The sequence below is a fragment of the Cydia strobilella genome, chromosome Z (assembly GCF_947568885.1).
Source record: "Cydia strobilella chromosome Z, ilCydStro3.1, whole genome shotgun sequence".
NCBI lineage: Eukaryota > Metazoa > Arthropoda > Insecta > Lepidoptera > Tortricidae > Cydia > Cydia strobilella.
Genome location: NC_086068.1, coordinates 34222193 through 34241261, shown reverse-complemented (window position 1 = coordinate 34241261; position 19069 = coordinate 34222193). Strand labels below are relative to the sequence as shown.

Here is a 19069-nt window from a genome sequence, read left to right as displayed (position 1 = left end):
ATATGAAAAGAAATCACCCAATTTATTTTAATAAATAAAAACTGAATAAAGTTTTTTCCTGGTGCTGAATTACAAAAAAATATAACAAATCTAAAATAAGGAATTATTTTTATTTAGTGACTACATTTGTAAACAAAAAACTTAAATGTCCTCTTCGGGTTCACCGGTAGATGTAGAACTGAAAAAAAAAGTCGTTTTGAGAAGTACTCGTACCTTTTCAATACTACAAAATCACCGATCATACATGAACTGGTTGCTGTAGATTACTGTTGGAAAAATTTTGTGCCTGTAGATTTACTGTTGAATTATTTTTGTGCCTAGTTGATTACCATTAAACCTATAATTTTGTGCCAGACCTATAATCAGTGGTCAGCATGCAAAATAACTCTGGATTGAAAATTACATTAACTTACTTTTGATTTGTACAGCCACCTTTGCATGATTTACACTGGGCTGTGCATGGTAAGCTGACGCGACGACACTCACAACGCATAGTTTCGCAGCCAGATTTGCAGCCACAATGGTCCAAGAGGCTTAATTGCGACCAAATCGCTGTAACTGCCGACCATTCCGGAGTCCAACTCTCTTTTTCTCAGTCCATCCCCAAGAAGATGGACACGGTATGGAAACTTCTGGTTTCATAGCGTTTCCCCATATATGGCCCGCTTGGTAAGCGGCTCGAAGTGCATGTTTATAGAGAGCAGCTGATGTAGGTGGCAGGCTTGACACAAGCTTGTTTTTTGAAGCAAACAAATATTTGTGAACTTCATTTACGTTTATGTGTTCCGTTTGGCCAAACAATAACACAAATCTAGGGTTACTTTATACTAAAATTAAAATATGTAGTTACACACCTGACAACTGACAAAATCAAAAACTTAAAAGTTGACATACTCCTATTTTCCCGTCTTTTTATAGTGGCCAGAGAAAGGCAGCTTGATCTGAACGAATTCTTCCAGTACGAAAACCAAATTTGTCCACCTTCGTTGTCAGTCAATGGAGGGCGTCGTTCAGGGAACAAATCTGATTTGGCCGAGAAATTAGAACCTGCCAACCCTGCCACCTACATCAGCTGCTCTCTATAAACATGCACTTCGAGCAGCTTACCAAGAGGGCCATATATGGGGAAACGCTCTGAAACTAGAAGTTTCCATACCATGTACATCTTTTTGGGGATGGACTGAGGAAAAAGAGAGTTGGACTCCGGAATGGTCGGCATTTACAGCGATTTGGTCTCAATTAAGCCTCTTGGACCATTGTGGCTGCAAATCTGGCTGCGAAACTATGCATTGTGGGTGTCGTCGCGTCAGCTGGCCATGCACAGCCCAGTGTAAATCATGCAAATGTGGCTGTACAAATCAAAAGTAAGTTAATGTACTTTTCAATCCAGGGTTATTTTGCATGCTGACCACTAATTATAGGTCTGGCACAAAATTATAGGTTTAATGGTTATCAACTAGGCACAAAAATAATTCAACAGTAATCTACAGCAACCAGTTCATGTATGATCAGTGATTTTGTAGTATTGGAATGGTACGAGTACTTAACAAAACGACTTTTCTTTTTCAGTTTTACATCTACCGTGAACCATATAATTTGACATCACCTAATAATAATTAGTTGCCCGTTTATTTTTGTATTTAATACACTGACAATTACCTGATTCAATTCGGCTTATATGTATAAAAACTACTAAATTGACCTACTTTTATATTATACACATAGATTTAAGATTAGATCCTAAGTATGCATGTAATATTGTTATGCCCCCACGGGGTCCATGTGGAACTACCAAGAATTTGTAATACCTATAAAACCATGGTTGCAATAAATAAATATGAAATATGAACCCGAAGAGGACATTTAAGTTTTTTGTTTACAAATGTAGTCACTTTAAATAAAAATAATTCCTAATTTTAGATTTGTTATATTTTTTTGTAATTCACCACCAGGAAAAAACTTTATTCAGTTTTTATTTATAATTTTTTTATTTATTAAAATAAATTGGGTGATTTCTTTTCATATGACACATTTCATATTAAAATCAGTGCACTTACTGCGGTAGAAGATTTCTTTTAAAGGATTTATTTGTAAGAACGTGCATAATTGAACTTAAATATTTTGTGAAGACTGAAAGGTATGGGTGTCGGGTTTTTTTGTAATACTTTTATATACTCAGTACTATATATATATTTATTAAACTATTCATGTTCCATAATATTTTTTTTAAGAAATCAAGTAAAAACTATCAATCGAGTAAGAAAAAAAACTTAAGATGCCGTTTTTTGCCAAAAGGGTTCAGTATATGTTTTATGAGTATTTTTTTATAAGTAACGTATATAAAGAGCTTTTATTTGAGATATTAAACATTGAAATCGGTCAAATAGTTAAGCTTGTAGAATTTTTTTAAATATATTTTGAAGAAATTTACACTCACATTCAAACTTTTATATTTCGTGAAGTATGAGAGGTATCGGTGTCGGTTTTTTTTTTATAATACTTGTTATTTATTCAGTAATATATACATGTATTAAGCTATTCATGTTCCGTACATTTTTTTTGAGAAACCAAGTAAAAACTATCAATCGAGTAAAAAAAAAACTTAAGATGCCGTTTTTTGTCGAAAGTAATCAGTATATATTTTTTTAGTATTTTTTTTAAAGTAATGTATATAATGAGCTTTCATTTGAGATATTAAATATTTAAATCGGTTCATTGGTTTAGCTTGTAGAATTTTTTGAAATATTTTTTAAAGAAGTGGCGCCATCTCTGTTCCTAAGGGGTGAAACTTGCGCTGCTGCGGGTCAAATCACTCAGTTTGGTCCTTACTAGCACTGTGCAAAGCGGCTTGCTTTTATCATGAAGTGCAGCATCCGGGCAAAAAATGGCCATAACAAGTATGACTATGAGGAACAATCAATCGTTCCAGTATTCTAAACGTTTTGTGAATAGATATAAAAATTTGACAGCTATCGTTTTTCATATAAAGACAGACACTTAATGCATTGAACTATTGAACCTTAACGCAATGCCATAAGCCATAAGGTATACTTTCCTAATATACCTTGAGGCTAATTCGAACTTTGTTATTAAAGATATCATTTTTTTAATTTGCGTGTGCGTTTCGCTCGTACTAGTTAAAATATGTTTTGGAGCGAGCGAGACGGTCGGGCGAATAATAACAAAATGATATATTATTGACATCTTAAATAAAGTTCGAATTGGCCTCTGTGAATGCCTGGAAATACCGCATACTTTTTAATTTTTTTATGCTGGAAATTGATTTAATTATCGAGAGAAAAATGAATACGTTATTCTTCCATAACTTGTGCAGTTACTGGCAAAAAACTAGAAATGTCCATTAATTGTGCAGAACATTATTTGCTGTTTGTTTCCAAAATCTTGCTGCTATTCTACAAATATAGTAGTGACTCGGAAGATTTTTAAACATGATCGATACAACTACTTCATAACCACCATAGTAAACTTTTCTCTCGGTGTGGGAGTTCTTCGGTCATGAAAAACTTACAAAATAATAATTTGTTTCAATAAATCTATAATTTACATTATTGTCGAGAGATATTCTGACCGTGTAGTCGTATAACCTTCATAACCCATTCTACGAAAAATATCTTATGTGGGAATTATTGTTTAAGTAGTATAAAAGATTTAAAAAAAAGTTTTATTTCTCAAAAACGGGAACTGATATCAAGTTGTTACTTTACAGACGGGTATTCAATATGATATAGAATTCACCCATGTAGAAAAATTTGAGTGTGCATTTAATGTAACTTAAACTTTATATTGACTCCACTATAACTGAAACAGAAGGATTTAATGCTAAATTAGTATAAGTAATGTAATGTCACTGGCCAATTCCGTCATACGGGAAATTTCCATATGATGGATTTGACCGCATGGGCCATACCCACATTACGGTACAAAATTTGGTGTAAATCAAAAATTTCATTTTTGAAAAATTAAACTCGTCCTGTCAGGGTATATTAACCCATTCAGCGCTAATCACCAAAGTAAGGCGACCAAACAGCAGAAGCTGCGGAGGCGAGCGTTGGTGCCGCACTTTCTTACGCCAGGGCGGCGGGGCTGCGCTTCCCGCAGCGACGAAGCCACCACGGAGTCCACCTCATTCTCCCTCCCTCTCTGCATTACAATCTTTGGCACTGTTATAACCTTAAGGCGCTAGTCGCTATTGTTGGCCGTAAACTCTTACTTTCTAGAGTATATATCTGCTTAACGGTTCAACAAAAAAATATGAAAAAAATATATATTAATCTCCATTTTATGTACAACATTCCTAACATTTGACTTCTTCCCTATAACTTTTAGTTTCTGCATAAAAGGAACATTACGACAGGTCGTTTTGCGACTAACTTTGCTTATATCTCCTAAACGGTTTATTCGATTAAAGTTATTTTTAACCTAAAAAAATGTTTTAACAGGCACTACAAATGCAACGTTTCATAATGTAAAAAAATTATATTTTTTTAAAGAAATCGAATATTATTTAACATTTCGTGCGTATGCAGCTCAAAAAAAGCGTGGCCGGCAGTCGTGTGCTAGCTTTGAGACGAGGAGGCTGTGTCACTCGTCGCTCCGTTCCTTCCTTGTACTCTGTATGCTTGTGCTGAGCCCAAGTGCAATAAAATTGGAGTTATTGTAGCCAAAGACTAAATAACTACAGAAAGTTGACTTGATTCGCCTAACACGGTGTGTCGCAGCCTATTATAACGAAAATAATGACAATATTTCCACTTATGTTTGAGAAAACTTCATTTGAAATATGAAAGTAAAAGTTTTCTAACATGCGCGGACATATTGCCATTTTTACGTTTTGAATAAAGTTCGATTCCTATAACAAAACAATAATTAATTGATTAATATAGGCTATCAATTTACGTTATATATAGATATTTATTTTATCATTTTTAAGTTTTTTTTTAAATTGTATTGGGAGATTGGGTAATCTCCAATTGATTGGTGGTGGTTCCTTATCCAGGTTTACTTAACTCGACAGTAATTTGACTAATCAGATACTGAACTGTCAGTCATAGTCAACATTAGAAATCATCAACACTATTAAATAAATTTTAAATTAATTTATCTAGCTATCTACGATTTAGTAACTCTATACACATAATATAAATTCCACAAACAAATTAACTAAATGACTTAAGTATGTGAAAAATTCCGTTCCAAATTTAAACTTATTTCTATTCGAATAAGGTTGTTTTTTTAAGGTATAGGTCAACCATTGTAAAGTACAGAATTACCAAGTACTGATTCCCTAAGTAACCTAAGATCAGGCTGCAGTCAAAAAACTAGTAAAGGTATGGTTGTTGTCCTGATAATTTTCCCCGCGTCTTCATGCTCGTTTAAGTTGGTTATTGACTGGTTAGCTGCCTGATAGCTATAGTTTTTGCGATAATTCCCAGGACAGAGGCGAATCTCTTTGTATGAAAACTCGCAACTTTAAATGCATTTTTTACTGCAGTCTAAAATGAAGTCAAAATCAGTCCATCGACTCAATTTTTTGCAAGCTTTCTAATGGTACCCCCACACGATTCTGATACTAATACTTGGGGTAACTCCAGCCAGCAGATCCTGCAGCAAGGACTAGGAAGAGGAGACTACAAGGGGGAGGCGATGATGATACAAAATAGCACTGTAAGCTCGCCTGGCTCTGCTGATTCAACCTAAGTGGCAGCGAGTCGGTGGAGTATGTCAGCGTCACCTCACACCGGCTAAGCCTCAAACGTGGAATCAAACAAAGTACGCGCGCAAACCGGCTTATTAATAAACAAGCAACAACCCCTGCCACCCCTCCGTAGGCACCCGCAGCCTGCCCGAGACACCGGAGCACCCAGTAGATAGGACTGGAGTGTAGGGTTTGCAGTCAGGATGGTAGGAAAGACGGGAGATTTTTAGCCGACCCGAATACAGGTATCGTAAAGTCAGCATGGAGTAGATAGATACTATACTTGGTGTGTAATATCATCATCAGCAGTTCCACTTCATCAAATGTCACTTTTTTAAATGTAAGTGCTTGATTTGTTGATGAAAATACTAAAATCACTATATGTATGCCTTTAACATTTGAGGAGTTCCCTCGATTCCTCATGGATCCCTTCATCAGAACTGCTTTTTGACAAAAACGGGACCAATCTGTATGTATATACTTACAATCAAAAAAAGAACATATTTTCTTTTAAATTATCAGTTAAATATCATTCCCGGTTCTTGTCCCGTCCGGGGTGAATTGGGACGGCGGGGGGCGTCCCTATTTACCCCATGACGGTACTTTGTTTTATTTTTAGCATTAGAAAAAAGATAAACAATCTTTAAGCGCCTTTTCATTGAAAACCGCTTTTAAACAATTATTAACTATTACTTAGGAAAGCAAAATAATGTAAAAGATCGTATATATATTTTTTTTAATTATTATTATTCAAATTAGTTACACAGCATTACAGTATTACTACCAAGGCACTGCGAACTACAAAACAAATAAAAATACAAAGATACAATACCCTACGAGAAAACACAAAAATTTAAGTATTTAAGATTTGGGCGACGACATAACAGCGTGGCTCCGTTGCGTCGTCTGGCTTGGTGTAGAATTATCATAACATAATATGATTTATCATAACATTTATAACTGTTATATATTTGCCGTGACTTATTTTTCAAGTTTTTTTTTTAATAAAAAGACACGTCTATAGTAGATCACATCTTCTTTTTCATGCTAAAAAACTAATTATAGGGCCATGGCCATGTAATAGCAAATATTACAAAACGAACATACTATTGATAAATCAAATCATTCGATATAAATATGCCTATTAGCAAAATAGCACAATTTTAGCAGCTTCATTATTACGTTGAGTATTAATCTTCTTCTTCTGTAGGCCGGCACGACAGTATCTCGCCGCGAGATAGACTACCCGTCTTTTACTAACAGTATGAATTAAAGAGGGACGGGTAGTCTATGTCCCGGCGAGATACTCTCGCGCCAATCATGTGCTAGCCCGGCTGGTGCCATATCCTATCGGATGTCGGCGATCATCATGCGAAAGTTTTCTCTACTTTTTGCTGTTCTAGAAAGAGTGGCAGCGTCCTTGGTACCGGTCCAATCCCTAATATTGTTACTCCATGTTGTTCTAGGTCTTCCTTTACCTCTTTTACCTTCTATTATACTTCTCAATATTTCGTATTTACTATTTTGTAGATATGTCCGAAGTAAGCTGTTTTTCTTCTTTTTATTGTTAGCACTACTTCCATTTTCTTTTTCATTTTGTTTAGTATCTCTTTATTAGATACTTTATCTACCCGAGATATTTTTAACATTCTTCTATAAAGCCACATTTCAAAAGCATCTAGTTTTTTGATTGTAGCCTTATTTAGAGTCAACGCTTCCGACCCATACATCAGGATCGACAGTACATAACATTTGACTAACCTCCATCTCAATTTCATTCTTATGTTTTTGTTTATGTATAGTTTATTCATTTTCATAAAGGCACTTCTGGCCACCTCTATTCTTGTACGTATCTCCATTTCTGGGTCCCATCTCTCGTTGAGCCAGTATCCGAGGTATTTGTACTTGTTTACTCTCTCCCCACAGTACGTAACCCCCAGTCCCAGTATTACGTAGTAAAACTTCTGTAAGTTTGTCACACCGAGTTAAATGAAGTCAAAGAATATTCAAGTCAATTAGACTTGAATATTCTTGGCTTATAAAATACCATATTCTGGTTTGTTTACATTTTGTTAAATACCTAAAGAAATACACTATAGCACATATAATATCGCGGCACGAACGCCTGCACCTATTTTTTTTCTTTGTTGTTGAATTTTTGATTATTAATACCGTGATGATTATTAATAGGGTAACTAAAAACTTACCATTTATCTGATTATTGATTTCACCTACGACTCCTATGAGTTTGATTTGTAATAAAGCAGAAAAATTAAAAGAACATGGTGTTTTATGAAACTCAAAATTTCTCGAGACACTCGAGAATTCCCGTGCTTCGAGAAATATAAAAGGTCTAGAAACCAGAAACCCTACACAGCATAATCAAGCAAAAAAAAAGATAGTTAATAGAAAGGAAGCATATATGATGACAGCAGGCCTACCACTATGTCATAATAAAAAATAGTCAAAAATAAAACCCGAAACATGAAAAAATAACACATAAGTTTTAATAACAAAGCAAAATACCCATTTGCATGCTTAAATTGTTACTTGACTGAGAATTCCACCTAATTATTTTGTTCTGTTGCTTTAGGATCAGCTGCTTCCTTAGTGGGCGGCGGCATGACAGCCTGCTTCACGGACGAAGCCACTGAGCCACTCAAGTCCACAAACTCCGAAAAGTTTTTGGGAAATGACAGCTCAGGGAAATGAACTTCCAGTTGAGGGTCACCTGGCTTTACTACACAAACAATAAAAATACATTGGCTATTATATTTGAAAAAATATTGATAAACATTTTTAAACATATAAATTATATAATTTTGAGAAAATATTTGAATGTTTGTAACAAACAACTAATATCACTTAAATAAGTATATGAGAAAAAAATAGTCACCTCCATACAGAAAGTTGTATGCAATGTTGATATACTGTTTTGCAAGCGCTCCATTGTTCTTGGAAAACTCTTTTGTTTCCTCGGGGAAGCAAATCATACCCATGGCTGTGGTACCCAGCCCGGCATAGATGACTCTCTGGAACACGTTACAGGGACATATATTATAAGATGGTTGATTGCGAAAAGGTTTTTTCAACACACTTGCTCAAAACGACGTTTTTATTCCAGCGATTTTTGGCTCATAATCCTAGATATTAAACACGCGTGCTCTTTCAGCGTATTATTCCACTCGTGCTTTTTCATTATATTATCCGATTGAGTTAAGAAGGTAACTGATTGCTAATAATATGCATGGAAAGGGAGCCTTCTTTAATTGGTCGGACTGGCGGGCACGGGCGCGCCCGATCGCCTGCGCGGCGTGCGGCCCGGCCGGCCCGCCCGCCGCGCCGCCCGCGGCCGGGGCGAACGAGGGCCGGCCGGCAGTACGAATATAACAGATGAAACACACAATACTAACTGTTTTAACTATTAAAATTTGATTAATATGAAAGTTTCTTTTTTTCTCGCAAGTGTGTTGAAAAACGTCGTATGAAACGCGTGTGCATTGGTCATTACACACATCGGCTTTCTTATTGCGCGATCGCTTACAGTTAGCGCGCACAATATCGCCTCGTGTGTAATAACCAACTTAGCACACTTGTATCATAATGTACTATTAGGATAGTGTTAGTTTCCTGCGAGTCAACATCCATAGTACCTTTTGGACTTGAAAAGAGGTAGCGCTAGTCGGTTCACGTTCAGCCCAGCTGTACGTGTACCACAAAGCTTATGTATTAAGATTCCATAATGCTTCGTGATTCGTGAAGGGTGCTCGGAGACCCTAGTCGCTTCGCTTCGCCCTGATGCATTTGTATTACTTCAACCAAACACCTATGTAACTCCGTATAAGATGAATAAAGTCTAAGGAAAATACGTGCCTTGGAAATCAAGAAACATTGATTCTCGCATAGATGGTGCTACCACCTTTGTCCTATTCTCGGCCAGATGGGGTTGACGGTTTCGCTTGTTATTTAACAATTTTAACACACATCAGTGAAAGAACATGGGTCAAAATCATATAAAAATAATAAATACAAATAAAAAAATAATTTATCCATATACATATATGTATATACATATACATTTTTTGGTATTTTTATACATTTTCATTTTTAGTTTTAATCGTGTGTCGATAGATGGCAGTAAATTTACTGTGTCTACAAAATTTACTATGACAGTAACCCTCTAACCCTCTGTCCTATATATTTTGCTTGCTTCATGCTTCAACAGAGTTACAGACTAATAAAATGTGTCTAGTTGTTTCGAACGCCGCGATGCATGCTCTGCATATGTGGTATTTCCTATAAAAAGGGACCTTATTGTCGATGGCGCTTACGCCATTATAAACGATGCTCCGATATAAATACAATGCCGCGCGAGGCTGTGCGGCGTAAGCGCCATCGACAATAAGGTCCCTTATCATAGAAAATGCCCCATATGGGAATACCTGTTATAAGGTCGCGGCCATTCATACATTGCATTCAAAGATAGATATAACTCCGTAATAGATGGATACAGTCTAAGGAAAAAACGTGGCTCGTAAATCACGAAACTTTGATTCTCGATCAGATGGCGCCACTACCTTTGGCCTACTCTCGTATAGAGGGCGTTGACGGTTTCGTTTGTTATTTAACAATTTAACGCATATCAGTGAAAGAACATGGGTCAAAATCATAAAAATAATTAATGCAAATAAAAAAAATCACATCCATATTTAAATACATTTTATCGTATTTTTATAAATCTTCATTTTTAGTTTTAAAGTGTGTCGATAGATGGCAGTGAATTTACAGTGGTTACAAAATTTACTATGACAGTACCGCTCTATCATATTATATCCTCTTTGATTGCATTGCACTCAGCGCAACCAAATATATCAACGGCCTTGATTTGCCGCTCTCCGCGCCGCGCGCCGCTTGCGTCCAGTGGGTCACTATCAAATTTACCTTATCGCTAAAGGACAATATAGCTGAAATGTCTGGATTGTGTTGTCTTTGTAACTACATAGACATGAATGCTAAATGCCTCTTTGGCTAAACGTCTGGATCTTACAACGTAACAATTTAAAATGATCTAGCAACAAAACATCTTTATCTTCGAATGTCTTTGTTTCTTAATAGACACAAATGCTAAATGGTCCGGTAGCAACACGTTTGTATCTTAGAACGTCTTAATTACTAAACAGACATGAACGCTAAACAGTCAAGAAGCGAAAAGTCTGGATTGTGTAATGTTTTTATGTCATCTAGTTGAAATGGTCGTTTAACGAGGTCAATTTGATAGTGACCCCGTCCAGTTCGCGGCCCTAGTGGTGCTATTTCGGTTGAGTGTTGTGTCCTGTTATTATTCTTATGCTTACATATTATTTTGCATTATTGGACGTAATCTAAGGAAAATGATCCAACCTATCAAATTCTGGGAATAACTTAAGTATGTCAAAAACCAGTTACCTATTTTTTTTTGGAGGACTGATCTCTTTCGCAAAAGTAGATACGTCCAATTAGTGTCTGTGCGTCTTGGTGAATTATGATTGTATTTCGATAGGATTTCTGTGGCCTGTAGATCTATTGTGTCTATGTCCTCCCAAAATTTTGGTTTGATTGATTTTTACACATATGAATGTGGCAAACCACTTTAATAGTACTTTATTTTCATCTTCTTTTTTGATGAGAGACTAACACTTGTGTACCTATTTGTCTAGAGCAACGGTACTCAACCTGCGGCCCGCCGGGCTGTTTTAGGTGGCCCGCCAGGTTAGGGCCAAGTTCTCCCTCCCCTCTCGCCAGATGAGAGGGGACAGGAGCGGCGAGTCCCACACACCCCCCCATCAATGGCCTTCCCGCGGCCGGGGGGACGGTGCGTAAATGCATTTCCCACTCCGAAAACAAAAAAAAAAGGTGGCCCGCCAGGTGATTCTGGTAGACATCCATCTGAACGTCACCTTTCATTCCAAATTCATCTTGCAACCCGGGGCTACAAGGCATAACTGTCTTTGTGGCCCTCATAAAAAAAGGTTGAGTACCGCTGGGTCCGTTGGTCTAGACTCTAGAGGTAAGCTTATCACTAGTCAAGAAAAGGTACCCCACGTCCATACTAATTTACAGAACTTTGTATGCAGGGGGGGGGGGGGTGCCTTTTCTCTGCAGCTGACTGTACACAAAAAAAAACTAGCTTCTATTGTCTCTACCTATTATGATTAGAATTTTACGTATCAAGATTTAGTTAGGGGATGTGGATGTGGATGTTCAGGTTCCGGAAAAAGACCCTACTTTATACTTTCCTTTGTTTGTTTTGGACCCATAAATAAAAATGCTTAAGGGTGCAACCCGACTGCAATTTATATGTGAACAGCACGCCGCGCCGACTGCACGCCAACTGCGACGTCAGCGTGCTGTTCCCAGACAAGTTGCAGTTGGGTTGCAGTCCGTCTGTACCGGCCCTAAGGTTTGTTTGGTTACTAACCAAAGATTACTTACTCTTGTTATCCCTCCGCGAAGCCCAAAGATGAATCCCGTGAGGCCGCCAATAACCACGGCACCGGTGCGCACCTGCTTATTTTCCTCTTCACGGAGATATCTAACAATCCCTGAAATCAAATAGGACCTGTGTAAAAATATAGTTTTTATAGTCAGTAAGGTCGCAGAGTGCGCGCACATGAGTGGTCCGTTGCGAGTGAGTGATTGACTGCTTTACTGCCAGTTGACATCATGACATTTAAGGAATAGGAAAACTACATCTTCATAGTATTTATAGTCAGTAAGGTCGCAGAGTGCGCGCACATGAGTGGTGGTGCACGCTGTGGTCCGTTGCGAGTGAGTGATTGACTGCTTTACTGCTAGTTGACATCATGACATTTAAGGAATAGGAAATAGTTATTTGTTATACAAGGGTGCAAAGTTGTATTTTACCCGCGAGTGTTTCAACACACGAGAAGTAAAATACATTTGCGCCCGTGTGTAACACAAAACTTTTCACCTCACTATAGCGAGGAAAGTGCAACATCCACAGGCGTTAGATCATCTTCATCACTGGAATCACTCATTTCTTTACGATATTATAACAGAAAACTCTGGAAGTTGTGTATTTTTACGCGAGTCGGTGAGAAAAGGTTTTAAGTAAAAAAATTGTTGACAATGTTGACATTTCTGATGTATGAAATGTCAACGATGCGTTTTGAAATTGCATCGACTCAACTTGTGCGTTCAGAATTATATTTAACATCATTCTAAAAAAACAAACGTTTCTTATGGAATTTTAAGGTTTATGACTTAAAATCATTAAATAAAGCTAAATTTGGTATTTTTTATTAGATTCTCAAACCATTTATTTAATGATAATTAATATCGAACGAACCATTATCATGAGCGTTTTACGTTTTGTTATCTGTCAAGCTACTTAAACACGCTCCATCCAAGGTCAAATAACTTTCCCCACTAGTGGATAAAACGCGTTTTTCCCCGACAACTTTCCGAGCTAATGAGGGGAAAACTACATTTTCATAGTTTTTATAGTCAGTAAGGTCGCAGAGTGCGCGCACATGAGTGGTCCGTTGCGAGTGAGTGATTGACTGCTTTACTGCCAGTTGACATCATGACATTTAAGGAATAGGAAAACTACATCTTCATAGTTTTTATAGTCAGTAAGGTCGCAGAGTGCGCGCACATGAGTGGTCCGTTGCGAGTGAGTGATTGACTGCTTTACTGCCAGTTGACATCATGACATTAAAGGAATAGGAAAACTACATCTTCATAGTTTTTATAGTCAGTAAGGTCGCAGAGTGCGCGCACATAAGTGGTCCGTTGCGAGTGAGTGATTGACTGCTTTAATGCCAGTTGACATCATGACGTTTAAGGAATAGGAAAACTACATCTTCATAGTTTTTATAGTCAGTAAGGTCGCAGAGTGCGCGCAAATGAGTGGTCCGTTGCGAGTGAGTGATTGACTGCTTTACTGCCAGTTGACATCATGACATTTATGGAATAGGAAAACTACCTATACATCTTCATAGTTTTTTCTAGAATGTGTAATAAGCATCATAATTTACCAGAGGTGACTTAATGTTGCAAGTCTCTTAAAAACTTTTAGAAAAAGAAGGAAGTTCCAAAATAAAAAGCACAAAAATTAGCCTGGGTCTTACGAAAATAATACTTGTAAATGAAATGATCTGTTGTGTATGTGTTTCATTTAATTATATAATTAGTTCAAACAACTGGTTGATGGTAGTCATAACATGGATGATCAACAAAGTTTAATAACAGATCACTAAACTTAGAGAAGAAAAAAAAAACATACATTACATATAAAAGTACAACAGTTGTAAATGAATGATTATAATACATAATTTAAGATTTAGGTTTCATTTTATTCCACTCCGCTGCTTAAGTAGGTATTTGTCAATTCTAAGCGTCGGCAACCCTAGCGTTATCCCGGTGCGCGAGGTGTAGGTCTAGGTAGCGGCGCTCTGAAAGTCACTCCATTGTATTTTTAGGGTTCCGTACCTCAAAAAGAAAAAACGGAACCCTTATAGGATCACTCGTGCGTCTGTCTGTCTGTCCGTCTGTCACAGCCTATTTTCTCCGAAACTACTGGACCAATTAAGTTGAAATTTGGTATACATATGTAAGTTGGAATTATTATCAGTTAAAAACACTACTATTGGCCTAGTATGGAAAAGGACATACGAGATTTTGTATCAAAATGCACTCAATGCCAAAAACAAAAATATTGTGCACCAAATAAACAGCCAATGGAAATAACAACTACTGCTAATAGCGTTTTAGAAAAGGTTTATTTAGACACTGTGGGACCTTTACCAAAAGATGAACATGGTTATTGTTATGTGCTGACCCTACAGTGCGAACTGTCAAAGTTCGTAGAAGCGTATCCTTTACGTTCCAAATATACAGTAACTGTAGCTCGATCATTGGTAGAGAACTTTGTACTACGGTATGGAATTCCATTAGAAATAGCCACCGATCGAGGAACCGAGTTCATCAGTAGCACAATGAAAGAGGTATGTGATTTACTAAAAATTACTCATTTGCCCTCCACAGCGTACCACCATGAGTCAAGAGTGAGTTTAGAGAATTCGCATAAAACTATGGGAGCTTATTTAAGGATACAATGCGAAAATAAACCGAATTCTTGGAGCGACTGGTTGCCTTACTGGTGCTTTACGTAACTCTCTTTTACCTAAAAAGTCTTTTATAGCAATCCATTCCCGACTTCAAAATATAAGTCAGGGTTGGCGTAGTATAGATCAGTATGGATCCGAAATAGAGAAACTTTTTTCTGAGTTGACTATAACTCAGGCAGAAGGTAATTCGGCGAGTTATGATGTGCTAAAGCCGCTGAACGAAAAAATGTGCATTAAAAAGTTCACAGATGGTTTGAAGGATCCAAGGCTCAGCACCATCATTGCGGCGCGGAATTTCAGCAGCTTGAAGGACGCGATCCAGGCTGCGCAGGACGAAGATGTATCGAGGTCTACAACGTCCAGCCAACCGGAGGTCATGGGTATGTACCGCTCTCAAAACTCATTTAACAGGTACCACAGAGGCTTTGCTCATAACTCGTACAGAGGTAATTGGCATCGTAATCAAAGGGGTCCGCGACAGTATTCCTATACTCGATATCCTCACCTTACATGGCGTATATCTGAAGGACCTTGATATTTTGTGTCAAAAACTAAACAAATTATACCAACTGATGAAAAAGCGCAGTTAAAGGGTTAAAGAGGTACTTCCCGTTGGATATATGGATATTACGAATCATTTTATGATTAATATGTTCCGTATCTGCAGTATAGTTCCATAAGTCACGTTAAATAGGTATTGAAGTAGAACTGTGTCACTTTGTAAAATTGAAAAATTAAAAAAAAATGTTAATGATATTATTTTCAAAATTGCTTTCTTGGGGTTAGATATGAGGATATCACGTATAATTTGTGGTATATTGTAAAAAAAAAAGCCGTATCGTATCTGGAGGAGCCCAAAATTGGTATGTTTCGAAAATTCTTTTTATTTTAATTTAAAAAAAATGGCCGAAATGTAATGATGTGATATATTTTTAGAATTGCCTCAAAAAGCCCTTTCGTATGATACCACACATTGGAAAAAAATTCCATACAAAAAAAATAATGTTTTACCACCCCCCCGGGGAATTTTTTTTTGGAACTGCGGGTCAAAAATTTTGTTTTGACCTCTAGTATGCGTGTGCCAAACGGCTAACCTGTACATCGATTTGTGGTTTTTTAATTCGAACGGGTTACACTATTTAATGTGAATACTGTGTATGGCGAAACAAAAGCTTATTAAGTTCTACACAAAAAAGGTATAAAACACCATATCCCTAAAACGAAGCTTTCTTCTAGAAATATGGCTCAGAAGTCAAAAGGTTATACTTATCATCTACTAAAATTTTATTTTAAGTCGGGTCAGAAAAAAATACTTGTATAGGTATAATTTTTCTACCAATTTTTGGAACACAAAAACATTATCTACTCAATTGTGTGGAAACTTGTAAGCTTCTGAGCCCTATTTCATGAAAAAGGCTTCGTTTTTGGGACATTGTGGTGTATACCTTTTTAGTGTGGAATTTAATAAGCAGTTTTTACAGTCACATTTTTAAGTCTTAAATATTTTTCCCCCATTTATTTTAGTAAATTTGTCTTGCATAGCACTCGTGTACCAATTATGGATCTACTGATGTCTATTTCGTTGAAATCCACTCAATAGTTTAGGCGCTAGAAGTAAAAATATGATTTAATATTCGGCATCCTCTCAAGGCGGCTGTATTGATTTTTCTTTAATAAAACAAGTGTAAACAGGTTGTGAAGGGCAAGAGGAATCTACCGATACGTCATTTTAAAAAATCCGTCCAGTATCCTGAGCTACAGGGTGTACTGATTATCAGTATTTCCCATAACCCTACTTTCTGTTTAAGTCGCAGTCGAGTAAAATGTTGATATTGGAGTATAACGTGTACAAATGTATAGACAAAAGTGGAATTCATATTCCTACAAGTTTCCTATTAAGAGAATATCCCCTGGAAGGGTATAAGCGCTATATCTGGATTCAGCTATTATTTTCTATAACAAGATGTATTTTTTCCGCAAAGATAGTTGGGACTTTTTTGTGTAGAATTTAATAAGCTTTAATGTTGCCTTACACCATATTTTCATAGAGAACGTATATTTAGAGTAAAACGCAAAATTTCTCCAGGATGGTACACATTTTCCAAGATGGCTACGACTCCTTGAGTTCCCCAAATGTCAAATAGTGTGGACATGAAAAAGAGACCTTTAATTAACATACATACCAAATTTCATATCTTTGGAAGGATTTCGAGGTTAGACTTAATCCGATTGTACTACTATAGATTATAGGAAAACCTAATAGAAATGTGCAGTCAAGCGTGAGTCGGACTTAATTACTTAGTTTTTGATCCGCCCCTATGGGTTTCTTTATTTTTTATTTACTAGAGATAAATCACAAATTTTACATGGTAATTGATAAAAAGTATCGTTAAACCAGAATGGTTTGTCTCGATACTCCATTCCGCAGTACTTACATAATCAAATATACAATACAATACTTAGGTACACATCCAGTTCGTAAACAACACAATAATTGCAAAGAATCACAAGTGAGCGCATCTCTTATCACACCGGCCGCGGCCGGCCGAGCAAAACTAGAACCGGTGGGCGCATACTCGATAGTCTCGATACAGGCTGCTCCATTTATGCTATACGAAGTAACATAATTATTCAATTTAGTTAAAATAATTTAATTGTTTAAGCATTTCTTTTTTTAAGAATATTTCCTATATTATTTGGTGTTATCTTATCTTTCCATTCTTTAGGTAACTTATTTATTAGGTCTGGTATGATGTAATCTGATGTTCTTCTACCATAAAAATTATTGAATTGGGGCTTTCGAAGCATTTGATTTGTTACTTGCCTCGTATTTAAAGACATTTCATTCACGTTTCACATGAAAAATACATTGTTTAAATTGTGTAATGTACGGAACCCTTGGAACTCGAGTCCGACTCGCACTTGGCCGGTTTTTTTGTGTAGGTATCAAAACAGTAGGTATTTGCGTTTTCTTTGAGAGATAAGTATCTGTTCCTATGAAAATCTGTGACCAAGTCCCAGTCAAGCAAGAAATCGCACAACGGAAGTGGAACCCTCCGAAGACCAGAGAATAACACGACCAGGATGACTTTCAAGTGGAGCAGGGGACGGGGCCGGCTTGCGCACATGTGCCATCGTACTGTCCACGCTGACGCTGAACGCTGAGCTGCGGGCAGCAGGACTGAGTTGGAGGGACGTGGAGTGCGAGGGACAGGACAGGAGGGGATGGCAATGTCTCACGAAGGCCCTCTGTACCAATGGGGTACCATAGGACAACGACAATGTAAAATTATTATTTTATCTACAGTCCCTATTGTAACAAATATCACATACTATACTCTGTCCACGTTAACGAGCTAGTATAGCGGTCTCTCTTTTGCACTTTGTATGCAGATGAAAAGGACAAAAACGGGCAGTGCGCGTAAACAATGGCACCTCGCTGTCAGGCTCGGCTTACATGCCGTCGCTTCGATTATTTATTTTTATGAATTTCTTATGGTTATAATATTTGTTTTATACTCTTTTTAGTTAAGTTTTGATAACCAACTGCATATTTATGATTAATACTGAAATGACAAATTTGTGGACTAAATGCTTTAAACAACTATAGTTCGTGTCATCCACGATGACGCGCAATTTGTCAAATCTAACCTTTAAGAGCGTTCTTACAAGAAAAGTCGAAATAATGTAAAATTGATGATATTCCCGACAACATTTAAGACTTTACGCTCATTATTAGAAACAAAGAGTACTTGTTCCAGTAAGAACGTCTTCTTCTCTTTAGGAATATCGTTGTACATTTTAGAAAAAGGACTAATTATATTAGTAATGATCTTTTTTCTGATGGTCGTTTACGAAAAACCGCGTGAAGCACTGAATTGTGAGCTCTTATTTGTAAATTTTGAGAAGTTTACTCTGTTAAAGTTAGATATATTGTATTACTAATATCCTGTACTTTACGAATATCGAATGATATTCTTCCTACATGCTTTTGAGAAAGAGAAAACCAATGTAAAACGAATTGAATTTTCTCTTCGAAACAAGTGTAAATTCCTACGAAAATCTACTTAGTATCGAAGTCATTTTTATACACGAGCAATCTACAACGTTTGCTTATACTGTTGGTATACATTTATGTTTATCAAATTCTACTTTAATTTTTTGGCAATTTTTTTGAAAACCACTCTATATTACCGATGAGGCGTGTTTGCGATCTCAGTAC

The 19069-nt window shown here is 36.8% G+C and overlaps 1 protein-coding gene across 2 annotated transcripts in view; it reads right to left on the bottom strand.

Annotated features, from left to right (window-relative positions):
- Positions 1 to 19069, bottom strand: part of LOC134754417 (MICOS complex subunit MIC27) — a 28595-nt gene that overhangs the window by 3153 nt on the left and 6373 nt on the right. The window contains exons 4-6 of one of the 2 annotated variants that reach the window (XM_063690740.1): positions 12188 to 12297; positions 8613 to 8748; positions 8276 to 8456 (exon numbers count right to left, since the gene is read on the bottom strand). In XM_063690740.1, the coding sequence (XP_063546810.1) occupies positions 8284 to 8456; positions 8613 to 8748; positions 12188 to 12297 (419 nt within the window). In that variant the 3' untranslated portion in view covers positions 8276 to 8283. Of the gene's footprint in view, positions 1 to 8201; positions 8457 to 8612; positions 8749 to 12187; positions 12298 to 19069 lie in introns of those variants that run through there. The other variant, XM_063690738.1, reaches the window with a different exon arrangement.